The following is a 16304-nucleotide window of genomic DNA, read 5'->3' on the forward strand; positions in this document are numbered from 1 at the left end:
GGAACTACCTTTTCACTACATTAATCATATCCAATGCTTTTTCTGCATCCAACGATATTTCCGGGATGTTTGTCTTTACAGGTGAATATATTACATTGAACAGACATCGGAGATAAGTCCTTGTTTTGTTTTGGAAAGATGGTGATTAATGCTTGGCGAAAAGTTTGAGGTAGAATTTCATTCTCTAGCTTCTGTAAATGCTGCTAATAAGAGGGGAGCTAGCTGAGTGGAGAATTTCTTATAAAATTCGACAGGGTAGCCATCAGGGCCTGCTGCTTTCCCGCTCAGAAGTGACTTTATAGCATCTAGTAATTCTGATAACGCCAGAGATGTATCCAATTCCTCTGCAATAAAAGTATCTATTTGTGATATCTGTAATGTATCCAGAAATGCATTAGATTGTGTGTTGTCTTCTTTGAACTCAGTAGAATATAAGGATGTATAGTAGTCTCTAAATGTGTGCATTACATTATATTTTTATGGTCAATGATTTTATCTCCGTTCATGTTGGTGATTGCTGGGATTGTATTGCAAACTTCTTGCTTGTGGATTTGTTGAACCAAGTGCTTATTAGCTTTCTCTCCGTGTTCATAGTAATGATGTCTTGATTTAAAAATGAGTTGTTCAGTTTCTTTGGTTAAGAGGTTGAGCTCTGAATGAATGCAGAGCCTGTCTTTTCCTATGAAGAGCCACACTTGGATACCTGGCATGTTCTTGATCTAGTGGTTTTAAAGAATAACATCAAATCAGTACACCCTTCAAAGTTGTTGTGTGCATGAGCAGTGTAAATGTTTGTACAGTGGGGCAAAAAAGTATTTAGTCAGCCACCAATTGTGCAAGTTCTCCCACTTAAAAAGATGAGAGAGGCCTGTAATTTTCATCATAGGTATACCTCAACTATGAGAGACAAAATGAGAAAAAAAAAATCCAGAAAATCAAATTGTCTGATTTTTGAAGAATTTATTTGCAAATTATGGTGGAAAAAAAGTATTTGGTCAATAACAAAAGTTCATCTCAATACTTTGTTATATACCCTTTGTTGGCAATGACAGAGGTCAAACGTTTTCTGTAAGTCTTCACAAGGTTTTCACACACTGTTGCTGGTATTTTGGCCCATTCCTCCTCTAGAGCAGTGATGTTTTTGGGCTGTCGCTGGGCAACATGGACTTTCAACTCCCTACAAAGATTTTCTCTGGGGTTGAGATCTGGAGACTGGCTAGGCCACTCCAGGACCTTGAAATGCTTCTTACGAAGCCACTCCATTACCCGGGCAGTGTGTTTGGGATCATTGTCAGGCTGAAAGACCCAACCACGTTTCATCTTCAATGCCCTTGCTGATGGAAGGAGGTTTTCACTCAAAATCTGACGATACATGGCCCCATTCATTCTTTCCTTTACACAGATCATTCATCCTGGTCCCTTTGCAGAAAAACGGCCCCAAAGCATGATGTTTCCACCCCCATGCTTTACAGTTGGTATGGTGTTCTTTGGATGCAACTCAGCATTCTTTCTCTTCCAAACACGACGAGTAGAGTTTTTTCATCTGACCATATGACATTCTCCCAATCCTCTTCTGGATCATCCAAATGCTGTCTAGCAAACTTCAGACGGGCCTGCACATGTACTGGCTTAAGCAGGGGGACATGTCTGGCACTGCAGGATTTGAGTCCCTGGCGGTGTAGTGTGTTACTGATGGTAGCCTTTGTTACTTTGGTCCCAGCTCTCTGCAGGTCATTCACTAGGTCCCCCCGTGTGGTTCTGGGATTTCTGCTCACCGTTCTTGTGATCATTTTGACCCCACGGGGTGAGATCTTGCGTGGAGCCCCAGATCGAGGGAGAATATCAGTGGTCTTGTATGTCTTCCATTTTCTAATAATTGCTCCCACAGTTGATTTCTTCACACCAAGCTGCTTACCTATTGCAGATTCAGTCTTCCCAGCCTGGTGCAGGTCTACAATTTTGTTTCTGGTGTCCTTTGACAACTCTTTGGTCTTGGCCATAGTGGAGTTTGGAGTGTGACTGTTTGAGGTTGTGGACAGGTGTCTTTTATATTGATAACGAGTTCAAACAGGTGCCATTAATACAGGTAACGAGTGGAGGACAGAGGAGCCTCTTACAGAAGAAGTTACAGGTCTGTGAGAGCCAGAAATCTTGCTTGTTTGTAGGTGACCCAATACTTATTTTCCACCATAATTTGCAAATAAATTCTTTAAAAATCAGACAATGTGATTTTCTGGATTTTTTTTTCTCATTTTGTCTCTCATAGTCGAGGTATACTTAATGATGAAAATTACAGGCCTCTCTCATCTTTTTAAGTGGGAGAACTTGCACAATTGGTGGCTGACTAAATACTTTTTTGCCCCACTGTACATGTTACTGTAAAACCGCTATACACCCCAGTGGTTCCTTTGCCTCAGTAATCTGAAAAAATACCATTGCAGCTGTATTAATGATGCCTATAAATAAGCATCTATGTACACATCAAGCTTAAATTTTAAAGAATACATAGTCTTCGAGGGTATATACATAATTATATTTTATAAATTTGTTATTCCAGCAAATACGGAAAATACTTTTTTTGCGAGACATCAGGAAAAATTCTAAATGCACCTTTCTCACAAAGTATATCCCCTCTCTTCCTTCCATCTGTTTTCTGAACCCGGTTATACAGAGTAGGGTCATAAGTTAGCTGGAGCCTATTCCAACAATCATTGGGCGCAAGGCAGGAACAACACCTGAATAAGGGTGCCAGTCCATTGCAGTATAAACACTCACTCCTACACACTAGAGCTCGTTTTAACAGTGCAATCCAGCTAACCTGCATGACCTTTGACTGTGACAGTAAACCAGAGCACCCAGAGGACACCCACGTAGATGTGTGAAAATCATGCAAACGCAATGTATGGAGCACCCTGGCCTTGAGCCCTGCTCATGTTGTTGCAAGGCAGTGTTGCTTCTAGTACTGGAAGGTATGCCAGTTCATACCAAAAACGGTTTATTTTTGTTATGATGTGGATTTTTCTTATACCGCAATATCGGTTTAAATAGCCTAAACAACGTTTGGAACGTGATGCAGCAGGAAACTGTTTAAGGGGGGGACTTTTTTCACTGCCACACCGCTAAACATGCATGCAACGGAGTACATGTGTTACTGGAGGTATTGAGTGGTGAAAATTGACAAAGAACATTCCAAAGCTAAAGCTGTAGCAGACGATAAAGTTGAACATGATGACACAGAAGAACTTTTGGCGAAAAAAGGAGCAGCATCTGTTGTCTGGAGATTTTGGTTTTAAAAGGCCAAATGTGGACCAAACAACTATTTACTGCAAATGCTGTTGAGCTAAAGTTGTTGCCGGAGGCGGTAACACGAGCAATTTGCTGCACCACCTTAGCTGCAAATATGCTTTGGAGTACCATGAATGAATGGAACTAAGATTGGCACCCTCCACGTCCTCCAGTAAAACTGAAAAAGCTAGAGGACACTCAAGTCAGATGTTACTTGTAGACGCATTTGCTAGAGGACTGCCTACAACAAAAAAAGCAAGCGGTGGATTGAGATAACCAACTCCATTACAATCCATATAGCTAACGTGTCCGTGGACAGAAATTGTTGACATTAACAGAAAGTGTAGTTGGTTTACAAAAATATTTACTATTTTATTCCTTTTCTAAGACATGTTCAGTGCAATACAACTTTTAACAAGCACCTCTGGATATTTTACTAAGTCTAAATGCCTCTTTGGATGGTTGAAAATGTATAGTTTAGGTTGTTTGCAAAATTTGTTCAAGAAAATTGTTCAATATTTTGACTGCATCTGTCATGCAATGTGATTCCTTCTCTTCATTAGTGCCACCCCCTTGAAAACTATCACTTTATGGGGCCATGCAAACCTGTATTAATACTTGTGTACACATTAAAATGTTTTGTTGTACAATTCTCATGACAGTGGAATAGGTTATTCTTAGCCAGTCTACTGCAGTAATTGCAGTGGAAAATGTGGTTAACATCCACTCATGCATGGGGAAAAAAATAACGTTGAATACCGTGAAACTGGTATAATTTTGAAAAATACCGTGATATAGAAATTTGGTCATACCGCCCTGCCCTAGTTGCTTCCAACAAAACATAATTTCAATGACTTAATGTCTTTTTAGCATGCAGATTCCATATATTAATCTATTTAATAAAAATTCAAATATAGCAAACATTCATGTTCGTTCTTGAATTATTTAGATAAAATTAGCTGTTATTTTATAGACTATATTGGTTAATTGTTAACAAAATAATCATTAGTGGAAGCTAATATTATACTAAAGTAGAGCTTGTCATTTTTTTTTCCTGTTTGTGTGTGTTTGTAGTGATCAGCAGAAGTGTGTAGATGCATGTATCCTAAAAAAAGAATGCACCCCTCAGATGGGAGAGTTTTGACAATGTTTTCAGCATACTTTTAAAAGACATGAGACTTCTGTCAATTGTTCAGCAAGGAAGAGATTTACACGTGGTTTAAAATTTAAGAGGTTTTAACAGTTACACCATAAGATAGCAGTCAGTCAAGGATCTCCGGTTTAAGAGTGAACAAGAACAGGATCATCAGGAAAGCAATACTTGTAGAATGCTAGAAGTATTTTAAAAAAAACCTTTTTCATAGTACAGTTACCTAAAACGGATGTGGGATGGGCGTGCGAGAGGTGAGGGAAGGAATGGGAGAAATCAATTTGATGCACTGTGCAAGGGTGTGTTTTAAGAAATGAGAGGATGTCCATTTCACTGAGGACTGTTTGGAGTAAAACAACTATTCTTTTAAATTTGAATGACAGTTTTTTTTACTTTGAATAAGACTTTTTGATAATATATGTGAATAGTGACTTTCAATCTGATAGTCCTATTGAGCATGCAGGCTTTGATTAACATTGCAGATTATTTAAAAATGAAACATCATTAGTATTTCAGCTATATTTGAAAACTCTGAAGTGTCTGAAAAAATTTATAAGGTGCTGTCCATTGTTTGAATCAAAACCACTATAGCTTAAATCTAATTGTAGTCCAAAATATAAACAGGAGATTATTAAAATGGCAAGCTTTACATGTTTCACAGTGGCTTATTCATTTATTTGTAAATGTATTTACATGTCTGGTTAACTAAAAATTTTATGTATTTTCAAATTAATGTTCATAGTTTGTATTAATTTTTTCCACCCTCTCCTCATCCCTACAGGTAACCTTGCACTTCATAAACAATGAAGCGCACTCGACTTCCAAGCAGTAGTGATGACTCTGACAATGGCAGTAAGTATCTTTTTATATGTTGCGATGGGTTGCCAGTAGCAGATGATCCACCTACATAAAATGGACAATTGAGGATCTTTGTTTTGCCAGTGTGGAGGAACCTCCTCTGTAGGTTGGCAGTACATGTCAAAAGGTGTCCCATAAGAGCTATTGGCAAAAAAAGAGCTTGAAAGAGGCAGCTGGGAAGAAGTCTGAAGGATCTCGCAGGACAGATGACTATTAAATTAGAGTGAGAGTTAGAGAGTGAGGCCATGAATGGTTGGAAAGAGGCCAGAAGATCGGTGTGCCAAGAGATGGCTTGCTGGTGCAATGCTAGCTACCCAGGATAGAACAGGTATTCTTTAGGCAACTTTGGAAACCTTCCCCTTTAAGGTATACCAAGAGCTGTAAAGTACAGAGAGATGCATTTAAGTGCTAGATAATGTCAGTTTTGCCCTGGTATTAAGTAACGGGATGTGGGTAGTCACCTCTCTCGCTCCAGTATATATATATATATATATATATATATAAAAAAAAAAAAAATATGCACACGCACAAGGGAAGTTTCTGCTTTTTTTTTTTTAAACTCCGTTTATTAAGAATTTCAAAAACAAATTACATCACTTTCTACATAGTCACCTTAATTTGCAATGCAATTTTTCCATTGTCATACCAACTTTTTAATGTCCATTTACTACTATTGCCTTCACCGTTTCCAACGAAAAAAAATATATACTGTATATATAATATATAGTGAGCCCCAGGCACAGATGACCCAACACAACTTTGGATTGAAATACACAAGTATTTAATTCTTACAGCTTGTCAAAAGCAAAGAATTAACACACCACAAAGAGAGTAAGCAGTAAACCTAAGCAATATTATGTACTGAAAAATAGTTGATTGATATATCAAGCAAAATATATCATTTAACTCTGTATAAATTTTTAATTAACGAAGAAGAAACATTTGCATATAATTATATAGTGGGTATAAAAAAAAGAATCACCCCCTTTGAAATATTCCCATTTTTTTTTGCTTTACAGCCTTAAATGAAAACACACACAAAAAATATTTCTTCCCAGCTTTACGTATTCAATCCAACCTAACATCCAAGTGAAAGATATCACAGCTACAATTCAGAAAAATTATAAAAAAAAAAAAAATCAAAAATAAGACATACTGAGATTAATAAAGGATCACTCCCCAATTCCAATAATTTGTTGAACAATCTTTTTTTGCTTTAATGACAGCTTTGAGTCTGTTGGGATACTTCTCTACCAGCTTTGCACATCTAGCTTGAGCCATATTTGCCCACTCTTCTTTACAGAACTGTTCAAGTTTAGTCAAATTGGATGGTGAGCGTTGGTGGACTGCTATCTTCAAATCTTTCCACAGATTTTCAGTGGGATTTAGGTCTGGGCTCTGACTGTCCTCATGTGGCCCATTCACTTTTTTCTCCTTCAGCCACTGTGTGGTCAATTTTGCTGTGTGCTTCAGGTCGTCGTTGTGTTGAAAGGTGAACACTCTGCCCATCTTCAACTTTCATGCAGAGGGTAGCAGTTTTCCTCAAGAATTTGACGGTATTTTGCCCAATCCATTTTTCCTTCTACCCTAACAAGAGCCCCAGGTCCTGTGGCAGAGAAACGCCCCCACAACAGGATGCTGCCACCTCCATGCGTTACTGTAGGTATGGTGTGTTGTGGATGGTGAGATGCATTGGATTTCCGCCAGGTGTACCGTATGATTTTGGTCTCATCTGACCATAAGACCTTTTTCCACTTGGCATTAGAATCTTCAAGGTACATTCTGGCAAAGCTTAAACGAGCCTTAATATGGCCTTACTTGAGAAGTGGCTTTTTCCTTGCGACCCTCCTGTACAAGTAACAATTGTGGAGCGCTTGTGAAATTGTTGTCACATGTACACAATGACCACTCTTTGCCATAAAATCCTGCAACTCCTTCAAAGTGGCAATTGGCCTCTTGGTAGCCTCTCTTACCAGTTTCCTCCTTGCTCTTCCATCTAGTTTGGAGGGACGCCGGATCCAGGGAGGGACCTAGTAGTGCCAAACTCTTGCCACTTCTTTATTATGGACTTTACTGTGCTCCTTGGGATTGATAAAGCCTTTGAGAGATTTTTGTATCCATCTCCTGGCTTATGTCTGTCCACAACTCTATCCCTGAGATCTTTTGAAAGTGGCTTTCCACCCATAGTCCATTGTTTGCTGTCAGTTGCACTACCAAGCAAGGGAATGCTCCAGGAACAGCTGTTTTTATGCTTCACTAATCACACTGATTACAGTTGATCACAGGTGGAAGCCAGTAACCATGGTCTACATTGGAAATGGTGGTTACTTATACCTGATTGAGTTTACAAATATTGCTTAGGAGGGGGGTGATCCTTTATTAATCTCAGTATTTGTTTTTTATTTTTTAAAATTCTTCTGAACTGTAGCTGGGATATCTTTCACTTGGATGTTATAGATTGCGTTGAGTAAGTAAAGCTGGAAAAAATATTGGTTTGTGTGTTTTCATTTAAGGCTGTAAAGCAAAACAAATGGAAATATTTCGAAGGGGGTGATTCTTTTCGATACCCACTGTACATAAGGCAAAAACATCTTAAACCCAAATTGACAACTCAAATAGTTAAAATGAACAAAATGATGTAAAAATTTCACAATCTGTATATGTAAATGTAGAATGTTCTCATGAACTAATTTGGTACCATCATTTAATTATCTCACATGTCTTAGAACAAAATGTTACAAACCCAACAAAGAAACAATAAAGTTTAACAAGTGCCAAAAAACCAGAAACAAAAAATCCAGAGAAAAAAATATCTATGAAACATGTATAAAATGAACAATCGGATACAAATAACAAAAGAAGAAACCCCTCCACCCGCCACTGGTCACTAACAAGTTCTTTGGTTTTGGTGATTAGATGCAGACAATACTCTTTGCTCCAAGAAAGCAAAGTTCTCCACCTGACTCCTATACTCTCTCATCCTGCTGATCAATACATCCAATAAGTGGAATCATCTGATAAATTCTGCATGTTACATGACCTGGTGTTTGTCTGAGGTGAAGAAAAAAGGAAATGGAACTGTTGCTTGAGCTAGCCTACTGTTTGTTAGTCTCTGGTCCAGCACAACACCCCCACCCGCCCCAGTCCAGTATTGTTGTTGTTGGCATTTTGGGACTTAAACTGCGGTCTGCCTGACAGACAGTGCATTATCCAGGGTGCCATAGGTTCATTCACCTGCATATTTGTGAGCTTACCTTGTAACAGGGTTGGCTGGATGGTATTAGAAGCACTGAAATAATCAAAAAACATAAACCTCATAATGCTGCCAGCTTTGTCCAGGTGGGCAAAAGCCTTGTGAATCAGATAATTGCATCCTTCAGTGTTTGTTTTATATAGTAGGCTGTTTTATAGGCAAACTGAGGTTTTCCATTATTCCATGCTGCATCTGTTTCAGATGCAAATAAATGATCATAAACTATTAAAACTGGATGTTTTACACTGTTATTATCAGGAAAAGTTCTAGTGGTTTTGGGTATTCAGAAGTGTGATGAAATCACTAAATGCATCTCGGGTTGCATTTAACTATGCTAAACACTTGAAGGATATTCAGTTCCGTTATTAGTAAGATACATGCATTTAAAAAAAACCTGTTAGTCTTGTCAAACACTGATAACTAACTACAACCTAAATATGCCTGTAAGAGTTTGGTCAGTGTTAGTTCTGCTTTCATGTATAAAAGGCATACCACAGTCTATGGGGTATCTTACATACAGTGTATATTGTTTAGGTCAAGCTCTTGAGAAGTGCCAAGTTTTGTAGCTTTTTTGTTTAATATATTTTTGTCCCTTGGTTGAAATCTTGCAACATACTCGCATTGTTCTCCTAGGTCCAAATTGTGTGTGAAATATGTAAAGATAAATCAAGGAGATATATACAGTTGGGATAGTAGCACCCAAATATTACTTCTATGGAAAATCTGCAACACCATTTTTGTTTAGAAGGAACCATGCATTACCATGAATAGCAGATGCGTTTCTGGTAGAGAGAGGAGGTAATCCTATATTTCAAAATGCATTCCAGCCTGATAGTGTGATTTTTTTTGCACCATCGGATTATCTAGTGCCAAAACACTGCATTGTAACAGGCTCACACAATCGGATAGGTTGATACGCAACTACGTATGTTCATGGCTATATTTACATGACCTTATGATTCGAGTACTGAGTAGCCGATCAACCGCGATCTGCAAGTATGTAGGAATGAAGACCTCATATTTTTCTTCATGCCTGCAAAGCAAGAGGTGCTGGTGATAGTGTACTCGGATTATCTGCATGGCCTCAAAAAGGATCAATACAGATGAAGCAGCTGCTACCAAGGAAAGGAAAATGGCATGGAGAAATATCACTGATAGAAGGAATCCATGAAACTGTTGATCAGTAAAATCCATGAAAATTTTATCTATTGAAGTATTTCATTGTGCAAAATTTACCCTGAAAAATATTATCTTACTTGAAACCTATGCCCTGTAGTAAGAATTGTACTTTGCTTTTTTTAATAAAACTAGGGGGCTTTGCCCCCTGCTCGCTTCGCTCGCCAACCCCCGTGTTTGGTTTTCCGGATACACACTTTTAAGATTTTTTTTTTTCTTTGAATTGTTGCTATTTCATTAGTTTCACTTTTTTATTTCAGAACTTCTGTAAAAACAATATTTGTAATCTTGCGAGTCCCAGTATGCTGAATCTTTTTAATGAGGTCAGGACAGGTTTCTCTGTTTGGAATTTCAGCACAGACAAAACAATCTATATCATCAGCAGTTAATAATTTTTTTTTTTTTTTTTTTTTTTTACAAAGTAAAAAAGTAAGTAGAGTTCTGCCTTGGACTCCTGTCTGTAAAGTCGTGCTATTTTCCTCTCAGTTCCAAAGGTACATGGGGTTACCAAGGTGATACCCCAGCTTTTGTCTAGGTTTTTGTACAAGGGCTAGACAGAACGTTTTTGACTCCTGGGGTAAATGTACTTTTTTAAATAAGCAGACAGATAAATATACATACACTAACAAAGTAACCAATAAATGCATGTGCGGTAAACTCCGTTTTTGAAATTCTCAAGATTCTTTATTTGTCACATGCATAGTTATACAGGACAACACGCAGTGAAGTGCATCCTGATCTGCTTATCAAAAACTGCAAAGTTAGAAGAATATCAGTTAAATTAACAAAAAGTCATAGATTGAAAGATAATGGTATAGTAGAACATAATAAATAAGTAAAATTATGTGAATAAAGTAGAATTAAGTGTTAAGGTGCAATAGTGTAGTAATTATTGTGCAAAACCAAAGTTAGAATGGTACATAGTTAAATGAGGCAGTTTGTTTGCGCTACTGCGATCTTTACTTTCTTTTTTTATATTTTCTAATTTTCCTACTTTCATATCCTTTAACTTTCCCACATGTGTATAGCGACGTCTTTTGGAGCCTTTCTAATTTCACTGGTTTCATAGTCCCTAACCTGCTCTGCATGTGTTTAGCGTCAACATTTGTAAACGTCTTTATAAAGTTCTAGTTTGTTATTTTACTCATTGTCTTTTAATTCTGAGCCGTACAATACATAGAACAAAATAAATCCTCAATACAATATAAAAACAAAAATTCTAGAAGTACGGAGTAGAATTTCACATTAGATGATATCACATAATATGATTTGGATTTGTTTTAAGTCCTGGAGACCTCATTCATCAAACTGCCTCCCCCATTTTGCCATTCCACATCTGAAATAGCACTAATCCGATGAAAGAACCCCTCATTCCCATGTCCCCATTCATCAGGGATGACTTTACCTTAGGCAGGCAATCTACAATTTTAAAGAGATTATTTTCTTGTGAATTGTTATATATGCATTATTTTCGTTTTTACAAAAGGTTTTAAAGTAAAAGTAATACTTGTTTCTTTATTTCCTGCCCCGCGCGTGTTTACATCTCTTTCTTCCCAGACGTATAATACTGCTCGTGTTGTGAAGGGTGTTGCGGCTGAACGTACGCTAAGGATATGCCTTTGGATCATTTGCTGTCTTTTTGCTGCTTGCTAGCTGCCTCTTCTGCCTGTCGCATGTTGTCGTTTTAAGAGCTCGGAGCACATGATGCTTGCCTGCCAAAAGCAATCCAACAACTGCTAGCTTAGAGGTCTGTTGACTTGTTTTAAATGATGGCTCACTGCCTGGTCTCGCGTGACTTTGTAAAAGCAATACCTGTCTTTTATTTCTGGCCCCGGGCGTGTTTGAATTCTTTCTTGCAGGATGTATAACGCTGCTCGCGTTCGTTTGGGGTAGCTGCCGTCGCGCTACCCTTCGATCTTTTTAAAGTCTGTACAGCCGCTGTCCTTTTTGCTATGGCCCTGGGACAATCTCTTGGCACCATGTTTACAGTCCCCGCGAGACGCACCGTGGCAAGTCTTCTTGGTCTCGCGTGGTCTTTTAAATGTCTTTCGAGCTTATCACGTATCGTAGCCTTGCATTTGCTTTCCATTCCAGAATTTCCTTTTATATATAGAGAGAGAGAAAAAAATATTAATGATAAGCACATACAGGTGCATCTCAATAAATTAACTTTTCGATGATATTCTAATTTGAGATGCACCTGTAGAAAAAGGCCACCTTGACAGTTTTTTTTCTTGATTCTTTACAATAAAACAACTTTATTATCTCCTTAATTCATGCTTGGTGTTTTGATATAAATGTGCCAGTCAGTTAAATTGGGAAATTCTGTAATACATTTATTCATTTAGCAGAGGCTTTTATCCAAATCAGCTTACAAATGGCAAAAAATAGTTGAGTAAACATCTGTCAGGTTGAGTAGAACTACAAGTGCCACATGGCAAGCTATGTGATTGTGCAAAAGCAAGAGGGAGCTTGTAAACTAAGATAGTACTCAGATGGTGTTATACACAATAGTAAAAGCCCTCAACCAAATGAAATATAGTACAATAAAGAATTAATGGAATTATCTTATTCTATTGCAAAATCCTAAAGTGAAACTTCATTAATAAGCATTTAGGTATGTGGAAGAGGGGAGTCTTTGGAGGTGTCCCTTTAAAAAGGTGAGGGACTCCACAGAAGGGATGAGGATGGGCACTGGTGAGTTTGTCAGGTGGGTCTATTATCATTTTAGAAATCCCACAGTTTACATTCAATTGTCCTACCATTGACTCTAGAATTCCTCATTGATGTTGGTTATTTATTTGTCTTTGAAAGACCACGTGTGTGTGTGTGTGTGTGTGTATATAAACACAACTTTAGAGTTAGTCACACTTGTGATTGGTTTGCCGATATGTGTGGTAACTCTAAAACATATTTGTAACGGTCCAAATTGGTTCCACGGTCCTTTTGAAACTTCTGCAAACTATTTGAACCCAGAACTTCCGGTAACATACACGAGTAATCAGCTGGGCAAAGGACACATGCAGTCCACAAGAGGTGATGAAAAAAGTGTTACAGTGCGTTTATTTACAAAACGTGTCCGCAGTGCAATGCAGATATCCTAAGATAAATAATACATAAAATTATGTGTAAAGTGGAGATTAAAATGTTAACAAATAATTCATGAAAATGAGGTTAAAATCAAGGTCAGAAATGTCCTTCTTTTAAAATCGCAAGCCTTGGTGCTCCTGTCTAAAAACCAACATCTCCTCGGTTTACCCCTTCTGGATTTCTCAGCACAATGTCCTCTAGCAGGTGCAGACAATCCTTAACACTAGAATCCCTGAATCCTATGAAAATATTTGTAATCTTCCTTCCTGTTTGATGTGCTCTCAATGATACTGGTACAGTAATTATACAGTATATCCTATTTCCTTCTCTGCCATTTTTTTTTGTTTTAATTACAATTGTATGCATGTATGTACGTACAGTTGGTATAGAAAAGAATCACCCCCTTCGAATTTTTTTGCTTTATAGCCTTAAATAAACACACACAAATCAACATTTTTTCCAGCTTTACTTACTCAATGCAATCTGTAACATCCAAGTGAAAGCTATTGCAGCTACAGTTCAAAAGAATTAAAAAAATAAACAAAAAACAGGAAATACTGAGATTAATAAAGGATCACCCCCCCCCCCCCCCCCCCCCCCCCCAATATCAATATATATCAAAAATCACCCTCCATCAATATCAAATCAGGTGTACGTAACCACCATTTCCATTGCAGACCATGGTTACTGGCTTCCACCTGTTATCAACTGTAATCAGTGTGATTCTTCTTCTTTCGGCTGCTCCTGTTAGTGGTTGCCACGGCGGATCATCTTCTTCCATATCTTTCTGTCCTCTGCATCTTGCTCTGTTACACCCATCACCTGCATGTCCTCTCTCACCACATCCATAAACCTTCGCTTAGGCCTTCCTCTTTTCCTCTTCCCTGGCATCTCTATCCTTAGCATCCTTCTCCCAATATACCCAGCATCTGTCCTCTGCACATGTTCAACCCAACGCAATCTCGCCTCTCTGACTTTGTCTCCCAACTGTCCAACTTGAGCTGACCCTGTAATGTACTCATTTCTAATCCTATCCATCCTCGTTACACCCAGTGCAAATCTTAGCATCTTTAACTCTGATACCTCCAGCTCTGTGTCCTGCTTTCTGGTCAGTGCCACCGTCTCCAACCCGTATAACACAGCTGGTCTCACTACCGTCCCTTTCACTCTTGCTGATACCAGTCTGTCACAAATTACTCCTGACACTCTTCTCCACCCATTCCACCCTGCCTGTACTCTCTTTTTCACCTCTCTTCCACAATTCCCATTACTCTGTACTATTGATCCCAAGTATTTAAACTCATCCACCTTCGCTAACTCTACTCCCTGCATCCTCACTATTCCGCTGACTTCCCTCTCATTTACACACATGTATTCTGTCTTGCTCCTACTGACCTTCATTCCTCTCCTCTCTAGAGCATATCTCCACCTCTCCAGGGTCTCCTCAACCTGCTCCCTACTATTGCTACAGATCATCCGCAAACATCATAGTCCACGGGGACTCCTGTCTAATCTCGTCTGTCAACCTGTCCATCACCATTGCAAATAAGAAAGGGCTCAGAGCCGATCACTGATGTAATCCCACTTCCAACTTGAATGTATCCGTCACTCCTACCGCAGACCTCACCACTGTCACACTTCCCTCGTACATATCCTGTACAACTCTTACATACTTCTCTGCCACTCCCGACTTCCTCATACAATACCACAACTCCTCTCGAGGCACCCTGTCATATGCTTTCTCCAGGTCCACAAAGACGCAATGCAACTCCTTCTGGCCTTCTCTAAACTTCTCCATCAACATCATCAGAGCAAACATTGCATCTGCGGTGCTCTTTCTTGGCATGAAACCATACTGTTGCTCACTAATCATCACCTCACTTCTTAACCTAGCTTCCACTACTCTTTCCCTTAACTTCATGCTGTGGCTCATCAATTTTATTCCCCTGTAGTTACTGCACTCCTGCACATCCCCTTATTCTTAAATATCGGCACCAGTACAATTCTTCTCCACTCCTCAGGCATCCTCTCACTTTCCAAGATTCCATTAAACAATCCGGCTAAATTCTCCACTGCCATCTCTCCTAAACACCTCCATAGGTATGTCATCTGGACCAACGGCCTTTCCATTTTTTATCCTCTTCATAGCTGTCCTTCATCCTTGCTAATCCGTTGCACTTCCTGATTCACTATCTCCACATCATCCAACCTCTGCTCTCTCTCGTTCTCTTCATTCATCAGCCTCTCAAAGTACTCTTTCCATCTGCTCAACACACACTCCTTGCTTGTGAGTATGTTTCCATCTTTATCCTTTATCACCCTAACTTGCTGCACATCTTTCCCAGCTCGATCCCTCTGTCTAGCCAATCGGTGCAGGTCCTTTTCTCCCTCCTTAGTATCCAACCTCTCATACTACTCAGCATACGCATACGCCTTTTCTTTAGCCTTTGCCACCTCTTTCTTCACCTTGTGCCTTATCCCCTTGTACTCTTGTCTACTTTCTGCATCTCTCTGACTATCCCAGGTCTTCTTTGCCATCCTCTTCCTCTGTGTACTGTCCTGTATTTCCTCATTCCTCTACCAGGTTTCCTTTTCCTCCTTTCTCTTTCCAGATGTCCCGCCAAACACCCCTCTTGCTGTCACCCTTACTACATCTGCTGTAGTTTCCCAGCTGTCTGATAACTCTTCACTGCCACCCAGTGCCTGTCTCACCTCCTCCCTAAACTCAACCACCTTCTTCTTCTTTCGGCTGCTCCCGTTTGGGGTTGCCACAGCAGATCATCTTCTTCCATATTATGGAAATTTGTATTGTCTGCGTATTGATTTGGCAAAATTTTACACCGGATGCCCTTCCTGATGTAACCCTCCCCATTTATCTGGGCTTGGGACCGGCACGAAGAAAAACACTGGTTTGTGTATCCTCTGTGGCTGGGTTCCCTAAACTCAACCTTGCAGTCGTACTTTTTCAACTTCCACCATTTGATCCTTGGCTTCGCCCACACTCTCTTCCTCTTCTTGATCTCCAACGTCATTCTACAGACCACCATCCTATGCTGCTTAACTACACTTTCCCCTGCCACCACTTCGCAGTCTTCAATCTCCTTCAGATGAACTCTTCTGCATAGGATGTAATCCTACCTGTGTGCATCTTCCTCAACTCTTGTATGTAACCCTATGTCCCTCCCCCTTCTTAAAGTACATATTCACCAGAGCCATTTCCATCCTTTTGGCAAAATCCACTATCCTCTGACCTTCTTCATTCCTCTCCTTGACACCATACCTACCTCCTCATCTCCACTGTTCCCTTCACCAACATGCCCATTGAAATCCACTCCAATCACCACTTTCTGTCCCTTGGGTACACTGTTCATCACTTCATCCAACTCGCTCCAAAAATACTGTTCCTTCAGAATAACTCCTACCCTATTTCTCCTCCCATCCACACCATGATAGAACAATTTGAATCCACCTCCTATCCACCTGGCCTTACTC

The 16304-nt window shown here is 39.3% G+C and overlaps 1 protein-coding gene across 5 annotated transcripts in view; it reads left to right on the plus strand.

Moving 5' to 3' along the window:
- Window positions 1-16304, plus strand: part of jade1 (jade family PHD finger 1) — a 145126-nt gene that overhangs the window by 48720 nt on the left and 80102 nt on the right. For all 5 annotated transcript variants that reach the window (XM_028801666.2, XM_028801667.2, XM_028801668.2 and 2 more), the window contains exon 3: window positions 5217-5287. In XM_028801666.2, the coding sequence (XP_028657499.1) occupies window positions 5239-5287 (49 nt within the window). In that variant the 5' untranslated portion in view covers window positions 5217-5238. The remainder of the gene's footprint in view (window positions 1-5216; window positions 5288-16304) is intronic.

The sequence above is a fragment of the Erpetoichthys calabaricus genome, chromosome 5 (assembly GCF_900747795.2).
Source record: "Erpetoichthys calabaricus chromosome 5, fErpCal1.3, whole genome shotgun sequence".
Taxonomy (NCBI): domain Eukaryota; kingdom Metazoa; phylum Chordata; class Cladistia; order Polypteriformes; family Polypteridae; genus Erpetoichthys; species Erpetoichthys calabaricus.